Genomic DNA, 26,128 nt, shown 5'->3' on the forward strand with positions numbered 1-26,128 from the left:
CTATATGGACTTCAGTAAGGCCTTTGACAAGGTCCCACACGGAAGGTTGGTTAGGAAGGTTCAATGGTTAGGTATTAATATAGACGCCAGAGAGTGGTGGTGGATAACTGTTTGTCAGATTGGAGGTCGGTGACTAGTGGTGTGCCTCAGGGATCTGTACTGGGTCCAATGTTGTTTGTCATATACATTAATGATCTGGATGATGGGGTGGTAAATTGGATGAGTAAGTATGCAGATGATACTAAGAAAGGTGGAGTTGTTGTTAATGAAGTAGGTTTTCAAAGCTTGCAGAGATTCAGGCCAGTTAGAAGAGTGAGCTGAAAGATGGCAGATGGAGTTTAATGCTGATAAATGTGAGGTGTTATATTTTGGTAGGACTAATCAAAATAGGACATAAATGGTAACAGAGGGATCTAGGAATAATGGTGCATAGTTCCCTGAAGGTGGAATCTCATGTGGATAGGATGGTGAAGAAAGCTTTTGGTATGCTGGCCTTTATAAATCAAAGCATTGAGTATAGGAGTTGGGATGTAATGTTCAAATTGTAATGTAAATTGTAATGTTCAAATTGGTGAGGCCAAATTTGGAGTACTGTGTACTGTTTTGGTCACCGAATTATAGGAAAGATGTCATCAAAATAGAGAGAGTACAGAGAAGATTTACTAGAATGTTACCTGGGTTTCATCACCTAAGTTACAGAGAAAGGTTGAACAAGTTGGGTCTTTATTCTTTGGAACGTAGAAGGTTGAGGGGGGACTTGATAGAGGTATTTAAAATTATGAGGGGGATAGATAGAGTTGACGTGGATAGGCTTTTTCCATTAAGAGTGGAGGAGATTCAAACAAGAGGACATGAGTTGAGAGTTAAAGGGCAAAAGTTTAGGGGTAACATGAGGGGAACGAACTTCCTTACTCAGAGAGTGGTAGCTGTGTGGAACGAGCTTCCAGCAAGAGTGGTTGAGGCAGGTTTGATGTTGTCATTTAAAGTTAAATTGGATAGATATATGGACAGGAAAGGAATGGAGGGTTATGGGCTGAGTGCAGGTCGGTGGGACTAGGTGAGAGTAAGAGTTTGGCACGGACTAGAAGGGCCCAGATGGCCTGTTTCCATGCTGTAGTTGTTATGTGGTTATATTCTCCTAATCTGTCCTCCTGTAGTCTCTTGGTTCCTGAGCAGTATCTGCCTCTCCACCTATCTTCATATCATCTGCAAAATTGGCCACAAAGCCATCAATTGTCGTACTTTTGTTCCCCTGACATTGAACACCTAATGATCAAGGCTTCACAGATTAGGGCAAAAAAGGGGTGGTTATGGAAGGCAGAGGAGCAGCTTCGAGTCAGTGGACTGGGCCATGTTCAAGGACTCATCTGTGGTCTGAAAGAACACTGTGTTGTCACGGACGTTCTAAAAACAGTCGTAGAGTGTGTCCTCACAAATTAGTGACTTGCTAGGCCACTTGTGAGGGCAGGTAGGGGAGTGGGTCCAGAATCACATATTGGCTACACTGAGTAATGATGGTAGCATTCCTTCCATTAGGTTGTTTGTTAGTGAATCCAATAGTTTGCTATTGTTACTTGTGGCCATTACTAGTGACGGCATTATTCACAATTCATGTTATTCTGAATTTAAGTTCCATGGCTGCCATGATGAAATTTCAATTCAGATGTTTGGATTGTCAGTCAAAAACTCTGGATTACTAGCCAAGTACATTAAACACTGCATTACCAGCATAACCTGCACAGGTCCATTCTCTTGTGTGCCTCAGTGCTAGACTTTAGCCTCCACCTATGTGCATAGATAAGCATAGTCTGCATACTGTAGTGCAATAGCTAAAGTTGGACTGACCTTGGTTCCAGGGAAGAGACGACATAGGTTAAACAGGTCTCCATTTGTTCTTCAGATCAGCTCCATTCTAGCAAGATGCTTATGCATGAGGCACAGCAAGAAGGATTGAGATTAGTGTTGAGACGATGACATAACCTTACCTGTCACTGGTCTGTATTGAGGATGCATCAGTTGTGCACCTCTTTGTTAACATATAGCTTGACTGCCATCATGCACACTTGATCGGTTGAATTGCCTAATTCTGCTCCTATATCTATGGTTTTATTCAGCAAAAGTAAATTGTGACAGAATCTACTGACAGCTCACCCCAGTGTGAGGTTGATTGATTTACAGGCAGACTTTAATAAGATTATAGTAGTCGATACTGCTGTTGTATTTCTTTTGGAGTTGACGTGTCTTTTCTGACTAAGGTTGGATGGGCTCGTCTTTGTAGTTGGGTCTCAGACCTTCAACTACTGTGAAGAAGTAGCTGGGAGCCCTGACAATTGGATTTGACTCCTTTCTTGAAAGTGGTTATGATTACAGCATCTCTGAGGACTCCTGTCATTTGTCTCACTGTGATTCACATCCCTCTGCCTTTCCTATCCATGCACTTCTCAAAATCAACCTTCAAATGTTGTTAATGTACCACATCTCTGGCAGCTCGTTCCATATATGCACCACCCTGTTTGAAAGTTGTCCCGTGGATTCCTATTAAATCTCTCCCCTCTTACTTTAAACTGATGCCCACTAGTCCTTGATTCTTCAAACCCTGAAAAAGGCTGGGTGCATTCATGATGTCTACGGTGTTCTTGATTTTATGTGTCTCTATAAATTGACACTCCAACACATAAAGTGAGTCCAAGCTTTCCCTATAATCCAGTACCTTGAATTGTGGTAACACTTTTTCTGCGTCTGTATTTACTAAGGAAGCTGGCATGAAATCTATGAAATTGAGGGAATCAAGTAGTGAGACCATGGAAACTGTACAGATTGAAAAGGAGGAGGTGCTTGCTGTCTTGAGGAAAATTAAAGTGGATAAATCCCCGGGACCTGACAGAGTGTTCCCTCGGACCTTGAAGGAGACTAGTGTTGAAATTGCGGGGGCTCTGGCAGAAATATTTAAAATGTCGCTGTCTACCGGTGAGGTGCCGGAGGTTTGGAGAGTAGCTCATGTTGTTCCGTTGTTTAAAAAAGGATCGAAAAGTAATCCGGGAAATTATAGGCCGGTGAGTTTAACGTCAGTAGTAGGTAAGTTATTGGAGGGAGTACTAAGAGACAGAATCTACAAGCATTTGGATAGACAGGGGCTTATTAGGGAGAGTCAACATGGCTTTGTGCGTGGTAGGTCATGTTTGACCAATCTGTTGGAGTTTTTCGAGGAGGTTACCAGGAAAGTGGATGAAGGGAAGGCAGTGGATATTGTCTACATGGACTTCAGTAAGGCCTTTGACAAGGTCCCGCATGGGAGGTTAGTTAGGAAAATTCAGTCGCTAGGTATACATGGAGAGGTGGGAAATTGGATTAGACATTGGCTCGATGGAAGAAGCCAGAGAGTGGTGGTAGAGAATTGCTTCTCTGAGTGGAGGCCTGTGACTAGTAGTGTGCCACAGGGATCAGTGCTGGGTCCATTGTTATTTGTCATCTATACCAATGATCTGGATGATAATGTGGTAAATTGGATCAGCAAGTTTGCTGATGATACAAAGATTGGAGGTGTAGTAGACAGTGAGGAAGGTTTTCAGGGCCTGCAGAGGGACTTGGACCAGCTGGAAAAATGGGCTGAGAAATGGCAGATGGAGTTTAATACTGACAAGTGTGAGGTATTGCACGTTGGAAGGACAAACCAACGTAGAACATACAGGGTTAATGGTAAGGCACTGAGGAGTGCAGTGGAACAGAGGGATCTGGAAATACAGATACAAAATTCCCTAAAAGTGTCGTCACAGGTATATAGGGTCGTAAAGAGAGCTTTTGGTACATCGGCCTTTATTAATCGAAGTATTGAGTATAAGAGCTGGAATGTTATGATGAGGTTGTATAAGGCATTGGTGAGGCCGAATCTGGAGTATTGTGTTCAGTTTTGGTCACCAAATTACAGGAAGGATATAAATAAGGTTGAAAGAGTGCAGAGAAGGTTTACAAGGATGTTGCCGGGACTTGAGAAACTCAGTTAAATAGGTTGAATCGGTTAGGACTTTATTCCCTGGAGCGTAGAAGAATGAGGGGAGATTTGATAGAGGTATATAAAATTATGATGGGTATAGATAGAGTGAATGCAAGCAGGCTTTTTCCACTGAGGCAAGGGGAGAAAAAAAACCAGAGGACATGGGTTAAGGGTGAGGGGGGAAAAGTTTAAAGGGAACATTGGGGGGGGGGCTTCTTCACACAGAGAGTGGTGGGAGTATGGAATGAGCTGCCAGAGGAGGTGGTAAATGTGGGTTCTTTTTTAACATTTAAGAATAAATTGGACAGATACATGGATGGGAGGTGTATGGAGGGATATGGTCCGTGTGCAGGTCAGTGGGACTAGGCAGAAAATGGTTCGGCACAGCCAAGAAGGGCCAAAGGGCCTGTTTCTGTGCTGTAGTTTCTATGGTTCTATTTCCAGCTTAATGGCATCATTCCTATAAAATGGTCACCAAAGGTTTAAGTGCAGCCTGACCAGTGTCTTTTACAGCTTCAGTGTAACATCCCACAAGGAGAAAATGAAGATTCCACGTTTCTAACATTGAGATTAAACTGAGATGGCTGGAGCTGTGAAGCAATTGGGGTGGCACGGTAGCATAGTGACGAGCACAACACTTTACAGTCCAGGTGATCCAAGTTCAATTCCCGTCGCTGCCTGTACGTTCTCCCTGTGACAACATGGGTTTCCTCTGTGTGCTCTGGTTTCCTCCCACAGTCCAAAAAACATTAATGGTTGGTAGGTTAATTGTTCATTGTAAATTGTCGTGTGATTGGACTAGGATTAAATCAGGGGATTGCTGGGTGGTGGGGCTCGAAGGGCCGGAAGGGCTTATTCTGTGCTGTGTCTCAATAAATAAAACTGTTCTACTAATTCCACCACTGTACTGCCCCTATGTGGCTTGGCATCATTTGCTACCTTTCTCCTGAAGTATCTTGGGATATTTTATCACATTAAGTAAGGCATCCATTAGTCTTGCGAGACCATGGATCTGCGCCTGGGAAGTCTTCACTCTCCAGGCGCAGGCCTGGGCAAGGTTGTATGGAAGACCGGCAGTTGCCAATGCTGCAAGTCTCCCCTCTCCACGACACCGAAGTTGTCCAAGGGAAGGGCAAGGGCCGATACAGCTTGGCACCAGTGTCGTCTCAGAGCACTGTGTGGTTAAGTGCCTTGATCAAGGACACAACACACAACACATTAAAGGTACTATATAAATGCAGTTGTTGTTATTTCTATCCTTTGTTAGTTTTACCCTACCAATGTGTTGCTACAATAGTAATCCTGCAAGATATACATTTATGTAAATAGGATACAAGAGGAACCGCAGATTCAGACTTTTGCTGTGTGTATTTGGCTGAGGAATCATTGCTGTAAAGCTATCATCCTGAATTCCTCTAAGTCTGAATCCATCCTAAGGGTATCAAACATCTTGCATCTAAACAGTGGGGTGGTATAGTAGCGTAGTGGTTCGCATAATGTTATTACAGCACCAACGACTCAGATTCAGTTCTGCCGTTGTCTGTAAGGAGTTTATATATTCTCCCTGTGACCCCATGGCTTTCCTCTGGGTGCTCTGGTTTCCAAAGACATTCAGGTTACTAGGCTAATTGGTCACATGGGTGTAATTGGGCAGCACAGGCTCACGGGCTGGAAGGTCCTGTTACCATGCTGTGTCTCTAAACAAAAGTAAAAATATAGTACTGGTCATTCGTAAAAATCCCAGCAAATGATACATAAGACACATTGCAGTGAAGCAATATTTTTGTTTAATACAGTTTATAATAAATTATTGAACACATTTCAATTTCCATGGGAAATTACCATAATGTCTGCAAGATGTGGATTAAAAAAGTGCATTTCCCTCTTTATAATTCACTGAAGTTTATCTTTCTGATTACATTCCAGCTGTCACAGACCCATAACTGACCCTCTCTGTTGGCCAAATGTAGCTGATCCCTGCTCGCAGACTGCTCATACAGTGCGTGTAATGCTGCAGTTCATCGGCCCATGGAACCAGATAATTGTTTCAAGAACGCAGGGAAGGATACGGGAGGAAGGGAGGGATTGTGCGAAGCTGGGGAAGGGGACTTGGAGTGGTAGTGCGGATGGCACAGGAGAGGGTGAGGACCATCGTTGGGTTCAGCATGCAACAAAGCCTTATTGCAAATCAAGATGAGTGCGTTGCTGGAAGAGACAGTGTATTACACAGAGAGGGTGCTGTAGTTGGTGCTTGTAATGGCATTAATACATCAGAATAATATACACTGGTGTACGCAGCACTCGCTGTTACCTTTACAAAATATAGAATTCTAATTCTCTGCTAAACTTGCAGTAATATTACAAATTCTCTAAAAAAAAAGGTGGTAGATTTGAAAGTGTTTCATCCTCCCCCACCAACACTCCCTTGCCCACACCCATATCCTCATCTACTACAGAGGGATGGTTTCACTTTACATGGTTATCGACCCGATGGACAGAACAGTCTCCTTACCTCTAGAGTCTGGGCTATACAGGGAGCAGCAATGGTTGGTCAAACAAATGCTGGCAAATGGACCAGCTTCACCTACACTGGGTGAAAATTTGGCTTACTTTAACTGGGCAGGTGTGTAGTATTGTCACAGTGGTATAGACTGGGTCATCTGAGAGTGGTGTGTACATGTGCATGGGTGTGTGTGAATGTATGTTTGTATATACGCATATGTGCATGGATATGTGTATGTATGTCTGTGTTTATGTACACGTATGCTTCTTCTGTCCATCACAAACTAGCCTTTGGCCCAACTAACTTCAATAACTGACTGACAACTCTGGACACCAAGGGTATGGCACCAGCCAACATTTTGGCTGCAGGGCCCCATAATTAGACACACCTCCAGTCAATCTGTTCTGCCACAAACGTGTAATTTCACAAAGTGAAAACTTGTCCTGTAAGGCTGGTCTACATAAAAGTGGGACAAATACAACCCGGAAAATCCCTATGCCATTAATTTACTTTCAGTCATTGGCAGGATGACACCGGGTATCATCCACAGACTATTAAGTAGTTACCAAAGACCTGCTCACCATTGCCCAGTTTGGGGTCTACCAGCAATACTTGGCTCCAAACCCCGTATCACTGCTTTGGTCTGCACATGGACAAGAGGCAGCATATGAATGTGCGAGGCACCCTGGTAAAACTGAACTGAATGAGCAGTGACTGGAGTCACACATCATGCAAAGGAAGATGATAGATCAAACATCCCAGCCCCAGGACCTGAGTGCAGCTGTTCCTTGGGGATATGCCTCGGTCCAACCAACTTCATCAGACGCATCAGTGATGAGAAACAGGGATCTCTGATGATGTACACTGCTATGGAACAGGTCAAATCTAAACGTATTGAGACCTGTGCAGGAACAGTCTGATACTTGGCAAATAACATTTGTACCAGGATTCCCATCCCCATCTAACCACTTCCCTTGACAGTTAATGGGATCATTATTAAACCTGGGGGATTACCACAGAACAAAGCTTAACTCGGACCAGCCACATAAATAACGACTGTCCAGAGGCTTAGTGAACAGAGGCAAAAGACACACCTCCCGACACTCCAAAGCCCTTCCACCATCTACAAGGCACAAGTCAGGAGCGTGATGGAATATTTCCCCATTCGCACAGACAGGTGCAAAGTCAACAGCACTTAAGAAACACAATACCGTCCAGTTCATAGCGGACCCTTTAATTGCCACCTAATCCACCATATATCTGCATTATGTACCATCAATAAAAGCACTAGTTACTTATGTAAACGTCAATAGCAACTCCCAAAGCCCACAGTCCCTACAATCAACACACATCAAAGTTGCTGGTGGACGCAGCAGGCCAAGCAGCATCTGTAGGAAGAGGTGCAGTCGACGTTTCAGGCCGAGACCCTTCGTCAGGACTAACTGAAGGAAGAGTGAGTAAGAGATTTGAAAGTGGGAGGGGGAGGGGGAGATCCAAAATGATAGGAGAAGACAGGAGGGGGAGGGATAGAGCCAAGAGCTGGACAGGTGATTGGCAAAAGGGGATACGAGAGGATCATGGGACAGGAGGTCCGGGAAGAAAGACAAGGGGGGGGGACCCAGAGGATGGGCAAGAGGTATATTCAGAAGGGACAGAGGGAGAAAATAGAGAGTGAGAGAAAGAATGTGTGCATAAAAATAAGTAACAGATGGGGTACGAGGGGGAGGTGGGGCCTTAGCGGAAGTTAGAGAAGTCTATGTTCATGCCATCAGGTTGGAGGCTACCCAGATAAGGTGTTGTTCCTCCAACCTGAGTGTGGCTTCATCTTTACAGTAGAGGAGACCGTGGATAGACATGTCAGAATGGGAATGAGATGTGGAATTAAAATGTGTGGCCACTGGGAGATCCTGCTTTCTCTGGCGGACAGAGCGTAGATGTTCAGCAAAGCGGTCTCCCAGTCTGCGTCGGGTCTCGCCAATATATAAAAGGCCACATTGGGAGCACCAGACACAGTATATCACCCCAGTCGACTCACAGGTGAAGTGTTGCCTCACCTGGAAGGACTGTTTGGGGCCCTGAATGGTGGTAAGGGAGGAAGTGTAAGGGCATGTGTAGCACTTGTTCCGCTTACACGGATAAGTGCCAGGAGGGAGATCAGTGGGGAGGGATGGGGGGGACGAATGGACAAGGGAGTTGTGTAGGGAGCGATCCCTGCGGAATGCAGAGAGAGGGAGGGAGGGAAAGATGTGCTTAGTGGTGGGATCCCGTTGGAGGTGGCGAAAGTTACGGAGAATAATATGTTGGACCCGGAGGCTGGTGGGGTGATAGGTGAGGACCAGGGGAACCCTATTCCTAGTGGGGTGGCGGGAGGATGGAGTGAGAGCAGATGTACGTGAAATGGGGGAGATGCGTTTAAGAGCAGAGTTGATAGTGGAGGAAGGGAAGCCCCTTTCTTTAAAAAAGGAAGACATCTAATCAAATGTCCCTACAATCAAATAGAACAGAGTGATTGAAACAGTAACCAACTACTTTTCCCCCCTCCCAATATTTTCATTATGCACCCTCTATAAAAGCTCTCAAGTTACTTGCTCAGCATATGCCAATAGCACTCCCAACACCCACAGTCCCTATAAGGGGATTGAAACAGTAACCAGCTGTTCCCCCTCCACGTAGCAGTTCACCTTGAAGTGAAATAATATTTTAGCATCACTCGATCCAAATCCTGGAAATTCTGACAGCAGTAACGAGGGAGTCAGAGTTGACGGTTCAAGAAGGCAGTCGCTAGAGTGTAACAGTGGGGATAGGGCATTAACAATTAAAGAGGGCTATGCCAACAACGCCTAGCCTATGTCTTGTGAGGGAATCATCTGTATTTGCGTATATGGATCTCTGCATCAGTGTGTGTCTGTGTGTGTGTGTATACATAGGTGCCAGTCAATCCTTGTGTGGGTATAACTATTATATACATTCCTACAATCTGAAGGAGCAATTCAGTGGGTTAAGCAGCATCTATGGAGGAAGAACCCTAACCCTAACCCAACCAAGCACAGTCCACTGCCAAGAAGGCCCACCAACGCCTTTACTTCCTGAGAAAACTAAAGAAATTTGGCCTGTCCCCTAAAACCCTCACTAATTTTTATAGATGCACTGTAGAAAGCATTCTTCTAGGGTGCATCACAATCTGGTATGGAAGTTGGTATCCAAGACCGGAAGAAGCTGCAGAAGATCGTGAACACGGCGCAGCACATCACACAAACCAATCTTCCGTCCTTGGACTCACTTTACACCGCACGCTGTCGGAGCAGTGCTGCCAAGATAATCAAGGACACAATGCACCCATCCAACACACTTTTCGTTTCTCTTCCCTCCTGACCCGGATCTGGGTCGTACCCTCCAGATATCCAGACCTGCCTCTTGGTTTTTTTGCACTACCTTACTTTCCATTTTTCTATTTTCTATTTATGATTTATAATTTAAATTTTTAATATTTACTATCGATTTGTAATCCAAGGAGCCGGAAGTGCAGAATCAAATATCGCTGTGATGATTGTACGTTCTAGTATCAATTGTTTGGCGACAATAAGGTATAAATTGTCGACGTTTCAGTCAAAACCTGCATCAAGACTGTGAGCAGAGTGGGCCACAGCATGTTGTAGATATTGATGTCAGTATTCTAATTAGATCCTGTAAACAGTGTGATTTATGTAGTCTAAATATTGTATATAGGTTTCTGTTGTGATATTGTTGTCATAGAGTGAATGCTACAGAAACAGGCCCTTCAGCCCATCTAGTTTGTGCTGAACTGTTATTCTGCCTAGTCTTTATCAATCCACACCTGGACCATAGCCCTCAATAGCCCAAACATTCAAACTTCTTTTTAATGTTGCAAACAAAAACGTATCCACCTTTCCACTGGCAGCTTGCTCCATCCTCTGAGTGAAGATGTTCCCCCTCAGCTTCCCCTTTAATATTTCACCTTTCACTGAAAAAACTTGGTATGTAAATGACTTGGCGGAGAGATGAGCCCAGTGGTACAGAGAGGGGAGAGTTGAGACAAGAGTTCGAGGTGTTTGCTGGACTGAAGAGGAGGGTAAAATGACAGGCAGGTTGTGTCAGATTAGGTAGGGAGGGCTGGAGTTGGGAAAATGGCAAATGGAGGCAGAAAGAAAGAGAACATTTTATCAAGAGGTAGATTGAGCAAGAAGGGGAAGGTGAAGTTTGAAGACAGCTGATGGAGAGAGATAAGCAGGAACACAAAGGGCTATCAGAGCATGAAACTGACTGTAAAGTAGGAGATAATAACCATCTTCCCTCCCTACTCTCAGGCTACATCCACACTAGACCAGATAATTTTGAAGATGCTGGTTTCACGTAAAAACAATAGGCATCCACACCAGGCATTTATGAAAATACCTCTGTCCACACTAAAACGGGTATTTGGGCGAATCTCCTCCCACTGGGCATGCACAGGACACATCTACAGAAAACAAGCGAAGAGGAAATGGTATACTATTTCCATTTCTGCTGTGGCATTGCGCTATTTCTATTTGTCAAAAACTAGAATACCTACAACAACAAAAGAAAGAAAGTTTTCAACAATGTCTTCGAGGAATACAAAGAAAACCTCCGCTGGAAAAAGCAGACCGGACTTCGTTTGGACAGATGATGAAGTCGAGCTGCTTCTGTGAGTTACAAACGACTACAAAGTCAGCAGAGCAGTGGAGAATGTGGACTGGGAGTCGTGTCAAACCAAATACGACGACATCCTCGACCGCTATAAAGAACGCTATATGCGTTCAAGAAAATAATGAAATGCCGCACTGCCGCCACCCTGTCATGACAGCGTTTTTAAAAAGCTCCAGTTACCCCGTACACACTACAGATTTACACACTCTGGAGAGCATTTTGGAAAAGCTCTGTTTTTGTGGGAGGAAAACGCCGTTTCAGTGTGGACAGAGGGTCAAAACAAAGAGAAAAAGCTTCGGTCACGGATTTATCCGGTCTAGCGTGGATGTAGCCTCAGTCTTGGTGCAGTTTTGACCTGTAACATCAACAACTTTTTCTCACAGCAGATAGAGTTCGGTGGTGGGGGTGATATCATTAAAATCTAATGGATATTGAAAGTCCAGGTTAGAAAAGACGCGGAGAGGATTCATAGGAGGCACAGCCTCTTTTACGCAGAGATGAGGAGGAATTTCTTCAGACGGTGGTGAATCTGTGCATTTCATTATCAATGAGAGCTGTGGAGGCCAAGTCATTGGCTGTCTTTAAGGCAGAGATTGATAGGTTCCTGATTGGTAAGGGGATTAAGGGTTACGGGGAGAAGATGTGAGAATGCGGTTGAAGAAAAAGCCATGATTGATTGATTGAATGGTGGAGCAGACCCAATGGGCCGAATGTCCTAATTCTGCTCTTATGTCTTATGATCTTCAAGCCTCTTTTAGTGTTAATGAGTGGTTAATGGTCAGCACTGACCCAATGGGCTGAAGGGCATCTTTCCTTGCTGTTTCTCTTTAAGATTCTTTGTCAAGCATTTAAAGCAAGCATTTAAAGATCGCATGAATGAACAATTGTTCATCCCAGTTTGGCAAAAGAATAAATCAAGGAAGGTAGTGCATCCGTGGCTGACAAGGGAAATTAGGGATAGTATCAATTCCAAAGAAGAAGCATACAAATTAGCCAGAAAAAGTGGCTCACCTGAGGACTGGGAGAAATTCAGAGTCCAGCAGAGGAGGACAAAGGGCTTAATTAGGAAGGGAAAAAAAAATTATGAGAGAAAACTGGCAGGGAACATAAAAACTGACTGTAAAAGCTTTTATAGATATGTGAAAAGAAAAAGATTGGTTAAGACAAATGTAGGTCCCCTACAGACAGAAACAAGTGAATTGATTATGGGGAGCAAGGACATGGCAGATCAATTGAATAACTACTTTGGTTCTGTCTTCACTAAGGAGGACATAAATAATCTTCCGGAAATAGTAGGGGATCGAGGGTCCAGTGAGATGGAGGAACTGAGGGAAATACATGTTAGTAGGGAAGTGGTGTTAGGTAAATTGAAGGGATTAAAGGCAGATAAATCCCCAGGGCCAGATGGTCTGCATCCCAGAGTGCTTAAGGAAGTAGCCCAAGAAATATTGGATGCATTAGTGATAATTTTTCAAAACTCTTTAGATTCTGGACCAGTTCCTGAGGATTGGAGGGTGGCTAATGTAACTCCACTTTTTAAAAAAGGAGGGAGAGAGAAACCGAGGAATTATAGACCAGTTAGCCTGACATCGGTGGTGGGGAAAATGCTAGAGTCAGTTATCAAAGATGTGATAACAGCACATTTGGAAAGCAGTGAAATCATCGGACAAAGTCAGCATGGATTTGTGAAAGGAAAATCATGTCTGATGAATCTCATAGAATTTTTTGAGGATGTAACTAGTAGAGTGGATAGGGGAGAACCAGTGGATGTGGTATATTTGGATTTTCAAAAGGCTTTTGACAAGGTCCCACACAGGAGATTAGTGTACAAACTTAAAGCACACGGTATTGGGGGTAAGGTATTGATGTGGATAGAGAATTGGTTGGCAGACAGGAAGCAAAGAGTTGGGAATAAACAGGACCTTTTCAGAATGGAAGGCAGTGACTAGTGGGGTACCGCAAGGCTCAGTGCTGGGACCACAGTTGTTTACAATATATATTAATGACTTAGATGAGGGAATTAAATGCAGCATCTCCAAGTTTGCGGATGACACGAAGCTGGGCGGCAGTGTTAGCTGTGAGGAGGATGCTAAGAGGATGTAGGGTGACTTGGATAGGTTAGGTGAGTGGGCAAATTCATGGCAGATGCAATTTAATGTGGATAAATGTGAGGTTATCCACTTTGGTGGCAAAAACAGGAAAACAGATTATTATCTGAATGGTGGCTGATTAGGAAAAGGGGAGGTGCAACGAGACCTGGGTGTCATTATACACCAGTCATTGAAAGTGGGCATGCAGGTACAGCAGGCGGTGAAAAAGGCGAATGGTATGCTGGCATTCATAGCAAGAGGATTCGAGTACAGGAGCAGGGAGGTACTACTGCAGTTGTACAAGGCCTTGGTGAGACCACACCTGGAGTACTGTGTGCAGTTTTGGTCCCCTAATCTGAAGAATGACATCCTTGCCATAGAGGGAGTACAAAGAAGGTTCACCAGATTGGTTCCTGGGATGACAGGACTTTCATATGATGAAAGACTGGATCGACTAGGCTTATACTCGTTGGAATTTAGAATATTGAGGGGGGATCTTATTGAAACGTATAAAATCCTAAAGGGATTGGACAGGCTAGATGCAGGAAGATTGTTCCCGATGTCGGGGAAGTCCAGAACGAGGGGTCACAGTTTGAGGATAAAGGGGAAGCCTTTTAGGACCGAGATTAGGAAAAACTTCTTCACACAGAGAGTGGTGAATCTGTGGAATTCTCTGCCACAGGAAACAGTTGAGGCCAGTTCATTGTCTATATTTAAGAGGGAGTTAGATATGGCCCTTGTGGCTAAAGGGATCGGGGGTTTGGGGGAAAGGTTGGTGCAGGGTTCTGAGTTGGATGATCAGCCATGATCATACTGAATGGCAGTGCAGGCTCAAAGGGCCGAATGGCCTACTCCTGCACCTATTTTCTATGTTTCTATGTCCACCTTAGTGATGCCCTGATGCAGGTTTTAGACCGAAAACAGTGACAATTTCTCTCCCTCCACAGATGCTGCTCGGCTCACTGAGTTCCTCCAGCAGATTGTTGTTCCTGATTCCAGCATTAAGTATACAAATCTGTGTTGATGCCTCTGTGCGTGAGTGTAGATACGTGGGCTTGTGTCTGTGAGTATGTGTTGGTCTTGCCACATTAAGTTACCGGAATGCTTAGTATTCGGTGTACTTTTGCAGCTTATGTGACAGAAGGAGGGGAGTCTTCTCCAATGGGATTCCACCCTACCCAGAGTGGTCATGGACCTGTTTCCTTCATCATATGGAATCAAGCAGGGTGGTGAAGATGATGATAAAGATCAGCAGTGAACTCACAATTAGAAACTCACACTTGCGGGGCAGCACGATCTCCACATCCCCTAGCTAATTTTGTGTATCTGTGTTGGTTGGGGAAGGGTGAGGGGTGTATTTGAGAAGTGCGCCACCTGGTGTCCTGTTGGGGTCGATAACATCGCTCAGCTGTTGTTTTAAAGCTGCAGGCCCTCAGTCCATCCCTCCTTATCACGAAAATGACAACGGCTTTCTGAGCATCTGATGACCAGAGTTCTTTATGACCATGCTTGTTGTCGCTAACTGCTGTCCGGACCCTCGTTCAGGAAATACGTGGACATCTCACCCTTGCCTTTGACCTTAACCAAGCCCCGGTACTCCAAGCGATAGCTTTCAGCTGACAGGACTTGGTACATATCTGTAGTCACCTAGAAAAAGCAACAAACCAAAGGTTATACAAGTTGTTATAGGACAGATGCACACAGTTCAAAGTAATTTTGTTATCAATCTTTATGCTCAAAAGGGAACTGAACTGAGGGAAAGACAGGGGAATGAATTGTTCAAATTTAAGTTCAAGTTTATTGTCATTTCAACCGTACATATGTGTTCCGCCAAACCAAACAATGTTCCTCTGGACCAAGGTGCACAACACAATACATACTAACTCACACATAACACATAAAGTAATATTACCACAAATATATTAACAAATAATAAGATGCATTTGTGACACAAGTTAAAATGTAAACACTATAACACTGCTGGCTTCCTTGTGTGTTGGCAGGAAGTTCAGTAGTCTCACAGCCTGGGGGAAGAATCAGCTTCCCATCTTAACAGCTCTTTGTTCAAAATTGTTCAGAATGTTCAAAGTTCAAATTAAATCTATTATCAAATTACATATACATATATACTATAGGTTTCCAAGTGCTACCTTGAGACGCATTTTCCTGTAAGCATTTACAGGGAAAAAGAAATACAAAACTGTACACAAAGACTGACAAACAAACAATTTACAGAAGAAGGGAAACTGCAAATAAAAATAACATAGTATGAACTGTAAAGGGATCTTGAAAGCAAATCTGTAGGTTGCAGAATCAGTTCAAAGTAGGGGTGAATGGAGGTGTTCACACTGGTTCAGGAGCCTGAAAGTTGTAGTGTAATAATTGTTCATGAAACTGGTGTGGGGCCCAAAGGCTTCTGTAACTCTTACCCAATGGTAGTAGTGAGAAAGTGGGCATGGCTTAAATGGTGGGGTCCTTGATAATAATACCCTATGGCAGGCTGCTGTTTATTGACTACAGCTCTCTGTTCAACACAATCATACCCTTAGCTCTAATCAACAGGCTCCAAAACCTGTACCTGAGCCTTTGTACCTTTCTCTGCAACTGAATCCTTGACTTCCTCACCTGGAGTCCACAGTCTGTGCGGATGGGAAATAGCATCTCCTCTTCGCTGACAGTCAACACTGGCATACCTCAAGGGTGCGTGCTTAGCCCACAGTTCAACTCACTCTACATCTATAACCGTGTGGCTAGGCACAACTCAAACATCATCTATAAATTTGTCTATGACATAACTATTATTGGCAGAATTTCCAATAGTGAGGAGGAAGCATACAGGATTGAGAGAGTTTGAGTAACAGCCTTGCACTCAATGTCAGTAAGACCCAGGAATTCATTGTAGACTTCTGGAAGGGGAGGTTTAGAGAAGACAAACCAGTCGTCATTGAGGCATCAGCGGTGAGCAGTTTCAAGTTCCTGGGTGTCAACATCGCTAAAGATCTATCCTGCCCAACATACTGATACAATTACGAAGGAGGCATGACAGCAGCTACATTTCATTAGGGGTTTGACGAGAATGTGTATGTTACCCATGACACTCACAAATTTCCACACATGTACTGTGGAGAGCATTAAAACTGGTTGCTTTACCGTCTGGCATGGAGGGACCACTGCACAATCGGAAAAAGCTGCAGAAAATTGTAAAAGCTCCATCATAGGCACTAGCCTCCTTCAAAAGATGATGCCTCACCAAGGTGGCATCCGTCATTAAGGACCCCCATCATCTCTTCTCATTGCTAACATTAAGGAGGTGGTATAGGAGCCTGAAGAAACATACTCAACAGCTTCTTCCCTTCTGTCATCAGACTTCTGAATGGACAGTGAACCCATGAACACCACCACAGTTTGCTCCCCCTCTCTTTTTGCACTACCTATATTCAATTTAATTTTATATATGTGTGTGTGTGTGTGTGTGCACATGCGAGAGAGAGTATACACACACACACGCATAAATCAATATATAATTGTAATATATAGGTTTATTATTATGCATTTCAATGTCCTGCAATGTTCTACAGCATATGCCACTAATATTAAGCCTGATTCTGATTCTGATTTTGATGATGGATGCTGCTTTCCTGTGACAGTGCTCCATGTAAGTATGCTCAATGGTAGGGAGGGCTTTGCCTGTGATTGACTGGGCTGTATCCACCATTTTCTATAGACATTTCTGTTTTTGGCACAGCCTAGTAGTGCTATAGAATTATAGAAAAGCACAGCCACAGAAATAAAACCAAATTCATATTAATTTACTGTATGAATCTTATTTTTGCAATGTACTGTGCTGCTGCTGCAAACAGTTCATTTTCATGGCATGAGTATGTATGATAATAACCTTGGACTGGAACCTATTGATCCATCTTGTCTATGACAACCATGAGGCCTGTCTACACTACATTAGTCCTACATTCCTTTCTGTCTTTCCTATCAAAACCAAGCACTTTTCAAACACTAACTGTATTCATCTCTCCTCTCTTCTGGCAGCTCATCTCAGAATTTCACCACTCTCTGTGCGAGAAACTTACCCCTTAGGTTTCCTTTCGCTGCAACATTACCTCTCAGCTCTTAAACTCAATCCCACAATTGATGAAGGCCAATGCACCGTATGCTTTCTTAACCACAGAGTCAACCTGCGCAGTACCTTTGAGTGTCCCATGGACTTGGACCCCAAGATCCCTCTGATCCTCCACACTGTCAAGAGTCTTACCATTAATACTATATTCTGCCATCATATTTGACCTCACACTTATCTGGGTTGAACTCTTTCTGCCACTTCTTAGCCCAGGTTTGCATCCTATCAATGTCCCGCTGTAACCTCTGACAGCCCTCCACACTATTCACAACACCTCCAACCTCTGTGTCATCAGCAAATTTACTAACCCATCCCTCCACTTCCTCATCCAGGTCATTTATAAAGATCATGAAGAGTAGGGGTCCTAGAACAGATCCCTGAGGCACACCATTGGTCACTGGCCACCATGCAGAATATGACCTGTCTACAACCACTCTTTGCCTTCCGTGGGCAAGCCAGTTCTGGATCCACAAAGCAATGTCCCCTTGGATCCTATGCCTCCTTACTTTCTCAATAAACCTTGTATGGGGTACTTTGTCAAGTGCCTTACTGAAATCCATATACACTACATCTACTGCTCTACCTTCATCAATGTGTTTAGTCACATCCTCAAAAAATTCAATCAGGCTCGTAAGGTATGACCTGCCTTTGACAAGGCTATGCTGACTATTCCTAATCATATTATGCCTCTCCAAATGTTCATAAATCCTGCCCCTCAGTATCTTCTCCATCACCTTACAACCACTGAAGTTCGGCTCACTGGTCTATAATTTCCTGGGCTATCTCTACTCCCTTTCTTGAATAAGGGAACAACATCCACAACCCTCCGATCCTCCAGAGCCTCTCTCGTCCCCATTGATGATGCAAAGATCATCGCCAAAGGCTCAGCAATCTCCTCCCTTGCCTCCCACAGTAGCCTCAGGTACATCTGGTCCGGTTCCGATGACTTATCCAACTTGATGCTTTCCAAAAGGTCCAGCACATCCTCTTCCTTAATATTTACATGCTTATGCTTTTCAGTCCATACAATCATCCCTACAATCGCCAAGATCCTTTTCTATAGTGAAGCAATCTTTCTAATCCTTCCTAAACCAGAACTAGACACAGTACTCAAAATGCAGTATTGCCAATGTGTTTACAACAATCCATCCCAATTCTTATACTCAATACAAGATTGTTTAATGTTATTTCCAGTGCACGTGTAAAGGAGAATGAAATACAGTGGATTCTGGTTAACTGGGACACTTTGAGACTAGTACATTTTGACCTAATTAAGTGACTGCCCCAATTAATGGAAATAGTTAAAAGGTATAAAAAAAAGACAATCCACATTTAATCTACATATTTAAATTGAATACAGAACTAGCCAGAACACAGAACGGCCTGGAACGTTGACTGTAGGTTTTTCCATAGATGCTGCCTGGCCTGCTGAGTTCTTCCAACATTTTGTGTGTGCTACAGATTTGTCAGGTAAGATATCCCTTTACAGAAAACATGCTGACTTTGACTTCTTTTATCATTAGCCTCCAAGTACCCCGAAACCTCATCCTTAATAATAGACTCCAACACTTTCCCAACCACTGAGCCTATAATTTTCTTTCTTTGCCTTCCTCCCTTCTTAAAGAGTGGAGTGACATTTGCAATCTTCTGGTTCTCCGGGACCATGCCAGAATCAAGCGATTCTTGAAAGATCATGACCAATGCATCCGTTATCTCTTCAGCAACCTCTCGCAGGATTCTGGGATATAATCCATCTGGCCCAGGGGACTTATCCACCTGAAGACCTTTCAGTTTGCCTTGCACTTTTTCCTTTGTAATAGCAATAGCACTCACTCCTGCTCCCAGACACTCTGGCACACTGCTAGTGTCTTCCACAGTGATGACAGATTATCTATTAAGTTCATCTGCCATTTCTTTGTCTCCCATTCCTACCTCACCAGCATCATTTTCCACTGGTCCAATATTCAACTCTCACCTCCCTTTTACTCTTTATATAACTGAAAGAACTTTTGGTAACCTGCTTTATATTATTGGCTTGTCTGCGTCCATATTAAATCTTTTCCCTTCTTATAGCTTTTTTAGTTGTCTTTTGTTGGATTTTAAAAGCTTCCCAAGTGTTAGTGTGTTGGTGCTGCAAGCATGGTGACCCAGTACATCTTTGTCGTTGGTCATTGACAGAAAACAACACATCTCACTGCATGTTTCGAATTTTCTTTGTATATATAACAAATAAGGCTAATCTTTAAACTTTACTAAGTTCCATGCTTTTTCAACTGCTGGCCATAAATTTTCCTTCCAACCTTGGAAGCTACAGAGGCGGGTACAATTACATTGTTCAAAAGACAGCTGAACAGGTACACAGACAGGAAAATTTTCGAGCAAAATGGGCCAAATGCTAGGTCTTGGTCAGATGATATGGGCCGAAGGCCCGGTTACCTATCTCCAATTCATGGTTGACTATTTGGCAATAAGTACCCAGTACTTTACATTGCTGGCATTGGAAAACTAGTACTTCTGCTTTAAAGTCTTCAAATTGACTGTGACTACTTTTCTCTTGAGTGACGAGGCAGAGATACATTTGCAAGAAAAAGTCTCTGAACCCTTTGCAATTACCTGGTTTTCAGCATTAATTACTCATAAAATGTGGTCTAATCTTCATCTGTCAGAAAATAGACAAACACAATCTGCTACTATAGTTTACTAATAGATAACTATTAACACACAAACAGTACTTTTCATGTCTTTATTGAACACATTTTTAATCATTCACATTCCAAGACGGAAAAAGTATGCGAACCCTTGTAGTTAATAACTAGCAGAACTCTTTTAGCAGCAATAACCTCCATCAAACATTTTCTGTACCTGCTGATCAGATATGCACAATGGCAAAGAGGAATTTTTTAGACCATTCCTCCATACAAAACTGTTTCAGTTCATCAATATTCTGGGATACCTCGCATGAACAGCCCTCTTCAGGTCAGGCCACAGCAACTCAATTGGGTTAAGGTCTGGACTCTGACTCGGCCGTTCCAAAACACAATTTTTCTTCTTTTTAAACCATTATTTTGTTGATTTACTCGTGCTTTGGATCATTGTCTTGTCACATCATCCAACCCCTTCTATTAAGCTTCAGGTGACAGATTGCTACCCTGACATTCTCCTGTAAAACGTCTTGATCCAATTTTGAATGCAAGCTGTCCTAATACTCCTTCCACCATGCTTTCTAGCTGAGATGAGGGTTTGGTGTTGGTGTGCAGTGGCCCTTCTTCTCCAAACACAGTGGTGTGCATTTCTGCCAAATAGTTCAACTTTTGTCTCAACTATTCACAAAGCACTGTCCCAGGAGCACTGTGGAACATCCAGGTGGTCTTTTGTAATCATGAGACATGCAGCAATGTTTTTTGTTTGGAGAGCAGTGGTTTCCTCCGTGGTGTCCTTCCATGAACACCATTCTTGTTCAGTGTTTTTCTTATAGTGGATACATGAACAGAAACTTTAGCAAGTTCTAGAAATTTCTGCAGACATTTTGCTGTTAACCTTGCGTTCTTTTTCACTTCCTTCAGCATTGCATCTTTTGCTTTTGGTGTGACCTTTACAGGATGCCCACTCCTCGGGAGAGTAGCAACAATACTGAGCTCCCTCTGTTTGTAGATAATTTCTCTTACTGTGGACTGATGAACATTCAGGTCTTCAGAAAAGCTTTTGTAGCCTTTTCCAGCTTCATGCATCTCTACAATTCTTCTTCTAAGGTCCCCTGAAAGTTGTTTTGATCGATGCATGGTGCACATTGTGACAAGAATACACATAAAATTAAGATGTTTGCTGGCCTGGGTTAGCATCAGTGGCATCAGCAGTTGGTCTGCCATCTGTCCTCAGGGGAGGGAGAGATAAGGAACAATGAAGCAGCATGTGGAGATGTTAATGAAGGAGCTATCAGTCTGGGTATTGCCAAGATCGGCTCCCCCTTTGAACCCTGAACTGTTTGAAGTGATGGACAGGCGATCTGGAGATGTGTAATGAAGGGACGGGAGAGAGGGCTGTCTGGAGCGGCTCCCCCTTTGAACCTTGAACTGTTTGAAGTGATGGACAGGCGATACCCCAGCAGGGGGATAAAAAGGGACAGGTTCGCTAAGGTAGGACACACGACACCCGAGGTAACGAGACCCTGGAAGCGGTGCGCCTCTCACGAGTCGGTGGGAAGTACCGGACAACGCACAGGGTGGAAAGGTACGATCAGCGGGAACCCGGTGTGTGTCCGCCCTTGCTTGGGTGCCGGGTTCACTGCAGAGGATCGACCGCATCTGGAGGAGGGGTCACAGTCGGTGACCTCAGGTGACATCACCAAGGACTTGCCCGAAAGCTGCTTGTGAGCAATTATCGCCGGTCTGTGAGTGGAAGCCGTTTCTGAATGATCAGTCGTTCTCTCTCTCCCTCCCCCCACGTTGTCCATCGCCATGGCAACGATTACTGCGAACTGAACTAAATTGGACTGAACTTTTGTGTCACTTTGAAATTTGGTCATTTACCCCTAGACAACGACAGAGCTTGGTTGATCCTGTTATCTTAATTCTGTGCACACGTGTGTTTATCATTGCTGAACTGTTGCATTTATTATCCTTTCGATGACTGTGTTGCTTGTTTCTTTAATAAAACTTTCTTAGTTCTAGTAATGCAGACTCCAACTGAGTGATCCATTTCTGCTGGTTTGGGAACCCAGTTACGGGGTAGGTAACAACATAAACAGATCTTTCTTGAGAAGAGGAGGCTCTGTCAGTAACCTGACTTGGTGTGCCTTTTTTTATAGGGTAGGGCACCTCTACAGCCCACACCTCCAATTTCAACTCATTGACTGAAACACCTGACTCCAAATAGCTTTTGTAGAAGGCATAACTTTTTTGAACCTAGACTGTGTTTAAATGGTGTACTCAGTATTGACAAGAAAGACAATTGTTTGTGTGTTATTAGTTTAGGCAGATTGTGTTTGTCTATTATAACCATATAACAACTACAGCACAGAAACAGGCCATCTCGGCCCTTCTAGACCGTACTGAACTCTTACCCTATCCTAGTCCCACCGACCTGCACTCAGCCCATAACCATCCATTCCTTTCCTGTCCATGCACCGAGCCAATTTAACTTTAAACGACAACATCGAACCTGCCTCAACCACTTCTGCTGGAAGCTCGTTCTACACAGCTACCACTCTCTGAGTAAAGAAGTTCCCCCTCATGTTACCCCTAAACTTTTGTCCTCTAACTCTCAACCCATGTCTTCTTGTTTGAATCTTCCCCACTCTCAATGGAAAAAGTCTATTATTGTTATGACTTAAGTGAAGATCAGACCATATTTTATGAGTAATTAATGCAGGTAATTGCAACTATACATCTCTACCAAGACACTCCTTCCCTCCACTATCCTGCAGGTCACCCTTGGGCAAGTGTAGCACCTGCTTAGCCCCCCACCAATCAGGGTCATGTGAAGCCATGGGAGCAGGTGGTGCCTATCACAAGTCCTGATTATACGACCACTGATGCCAGGCAGACAATCCCTGCAGATAATGGCTGGGGTCACCCGTCTTGTAAAGAAACTACCCAGAAGGCGGCAATGGCAATGGTAGGACAATCTGCTAAGAACAATCATGATTGTGGAAAGACCATGATCGACCACATCAGATGTTATGGCACATAATAATTGATCAATCTACATTTCTCACTGCATCAGTAAAGCAGCCAGCATAGTTAGAGACTCCACCCACTGTGAACATTTTCTCTTCTTTCCCTCTTCCATCAGGCAGAAAATACAAAACTCTGAAAGCACATCCCACCAGGCTTAAGGACAGCTTCTACTCTGCTGTATTGAATGATCCCTTATATGATAAGGTGGATTATTGATCTAACAATCTACCTCGTTATGGCCTTGTACCTTATTGTATACCTCCAGGGCTGGTCGGAGGCTCGAAGTTTTCGGACGGACTCAGAGTCGGCTGTGGTCGGGTGCTTCCAATGCATTGGCAGTTGTTGGCGCCTGGAGGTTTATGGCAGGGAGAGTTTCCCCCTTTTGCCACCTGCTATCAGGACTATCGGGAGTCGATCGGAACTTTGAGACTTTTTTTTTACCGTGCCCATGGTCTGCTCTATATCAAATTACGGTATTGTTTTGCACTGCTGTAACTATATGTTATAATTATGTGGTCTTGTCAGTGTTAGTCTTTGGTTTGTCCTGTTTTTTTTTGTGATATCACTCTGGAGGAACATGGTATCATTTCTTAATGCATGCATTTTTAAATGACAATAAACGAGGACTGAGTGTCCTCATAATCTAATCTAATCGTTATTGTTTTATTTTATTCTAGCTCTGTGCACTGTATAGTGGTTTGATCTGTATGAACAGTATGCAAGAAAAGCTTTTCAGTCTAACTTGGTACATGTGACAATTATAAACCAATGCCATTGCCAATACCAATGTTGCCTGCACTTTCTCTGTAAATGTAACACTTTGTTCTGCATTCTATTATTGTTATCTGGAAGAAAGAGTTAATCTTGATTTCTCCTTGGTACATGCTCAAAGGTGTAACACTAAATGGAAGCTTGTAAGATGAAATGGTGTTGGCTTGGCATGTTATGGTAGTCGGAGGATGTGTGTGGATGATTAGATCCTTGAGATTAGAAACTGGTGAAGAACATTTTCCTCCTGACAGACCTGTTGTCTTTATTTCTTAAGTTATGTACCTAGACCAAAGGTCACGAGCAATAAGACGGTACAAGCTGGTACCACTAGGGGGGGTGGAAAAGTACTGGGGTAAAAGTTATGTTAAGGACTTTTGCGGGGTGTAAAAATGGGAAATTTCTTTGTGCAAATGGGAATTTTTTCAGGCTGGGCTGTGAATAGCACTAGGAGCTGGAGATAAAAACAAGGAGGGAGGGAGGGAGAGAGAGAGAGTGGGAGAATGAGAAAAGGCTGTTGGGCACTTTTATTTATTTATTTCAGAGATATAGGTCAGACTTGTGGCTCCCTTTGGCAGTAAGTATACGGTGTGGTGTAGCAGTGGTTGATAAAGCATTATTTTGTCTCTTTTACTACTTCACTAACTATCTGAGGTCCTGTTGAAGGGCCTCAACCCAAAATGTTTACTGTTTATTTCTCTCCATACATACTACCTGACGGCTCAGGTCCTCAGCATCTTGTATGCTGCTTTGGATTTGCAGCATCTGTAGAATTTCTTGTGTTTGTCATTAACTATTTTTCCTTCTTTCTATATTTATTCTTTATATTAATTTAAAGCAATTTCTTATAAATTTGAATACATGTACAGTGCCTCCTTTGTTTGGCGATACCTCTTGCTGCTGAATCAGACACTAACATGGAAAAATATTGGGGTAAAAGTTAATATTATATTTTTGAAAAGAACAAACTACTTGTGTTAAACCTTGTACAACAGTGTCCTGTTGTAATGAAATGACTTGCATAGATGACATGCATACGAAGTTCCCACTGTACCTCGGTACATGTGACAATAATAATCCAATTGACCAAATTAATGTGAGAGTAGAACTACCTGAATTCTGTCTGGGACTCCTGTGCTGTCCATTCGACTTGCTACATTGACGGTATTTCCCCAGATGTCATATTGAGGCTTGCGAGCTCCAATGACTCCAGCTACCACCGGCCCGATGTTCAGTCCTAGTCGGGAAAGCAGAAACCCTCAAATCACTTCAACCTTTTATCCAAGGACTTTCCACTTATTTTATTTATTTACAGAGTGTGCCTGTAACACTTCTCACTGCCTCAGTAAAGTAGCCAGCATAATCAAAGAGCCCACTCACCCCAGACATACTGTTAGAACCTTACAGAGACGGGGTATTTATTCTTACGAATTCATTGAAAACAGGAGATCCTCCAATTTTCTACATCAACCATTTGGGTGAGTTGGTGAGGTACTGTATTGCTACTGAGCAAAGTTAGTGCAGTAATTATAAAGGGGATGAATACTTCCTCAGCCTCGCAATTTTGGTGTTTAATTATGAGTCAATTGTTGACAGGTTTTGGAATTTTTCTTTTAATTTGTCATGATGCACAATGTTTTATACAGTAGCTCAAAAATTCCTACTTCAGTATATTTCAAATTTAGAAAATAAGACAGCAAAATGTTAAAATAGTTGTGGGGGCTGAATACTTTTTCAAGGCACTGTATGTACAGGTAGAAGAGATTTAGCTTAATTCCACGTTGTGATTGGACAAGAAGGGCCTTTCCCTGTGCTATACTGTTCTATGTTCCATTCTATGTTAAATTAGTGACAGAAACGCTTACAGTGAGAGCAAGTATCCTTGCTGTGGGTTACTGACATAACAGCTAATCAGACCTATGCTGTTCTACACTGAAACATTTTTAGAGAAATACACAGGGCAGCTACAATTGTTAATGGTTATTTTATATAAATAATTTATATTACAAGTGAGCCCTGTGTTATGGGGAGAGGTCACATTCTTAGAAAACAAGTCTATTACATGATTTTCTGTACTAAGCTACACCCAACTGCACGTGTTAAAAAGCAATAGAAACATGGAAAAACTACAGCACAATACAGGCCCTTCGGCCCACAATGCTGTGCTGAACATGTACTTACTTTAGAAATTACCTAGGGTTACCCATAGCCCTCTATTTTTCTAAGGTCCATGTACCTATCCAGGAGTCTCTTAAAGGATCCTATCGTTTCCGCCTCCACCAC

The 26,128-nt window shown here is 43.2% G+C and overlaps 1 protein-coding gene across 2 annotated transcripts in view; it reads right to left on the reverse strand.

Moving 5' to 3' along the window:
* Positions 1-5,761: 5,761 nt before the first annotated feature.
* adcy5 (adenylate cyclase 5) overlaps positions 5,762-26,128 on the reverse strand; it is a 396,314-nt gene continuing 375,947 nt past the window's right edge. For both annotated transcript variants that reach the window (XM_072260948.1, XM_072260947.1), the window contains 2 exons: positions 24,958-25,082; positions 5,762-14,917 (listed from right to left, as the gene is read on the reverse strand). In XM_072260948.1, coding sequence (XP_072117049.1) covers positions 14,789-14,917; positions 24,958-25,082 — 254 coding nt within the window. In that variant the 3' untranslated portion in view covers positions 5,762-14,788. The remainder of the gene's footprint in view (positions 14,918-24,957; positions 25,083-26,128) is intronic.

Source organism: Mobula birostris, chromosome 6, assembly GCF_030028105.1.
Source record: "Mobula birostris isolate sMobBir1 chromosome 6, sMobBir1.hap1, whole genome shotgun sequence".
NCBI lineage: Eukaryota > Metazoa > Chordata > Chondrichthyes > Myliobatiformes > Myliobatidae > Mobula > Mobula birostris.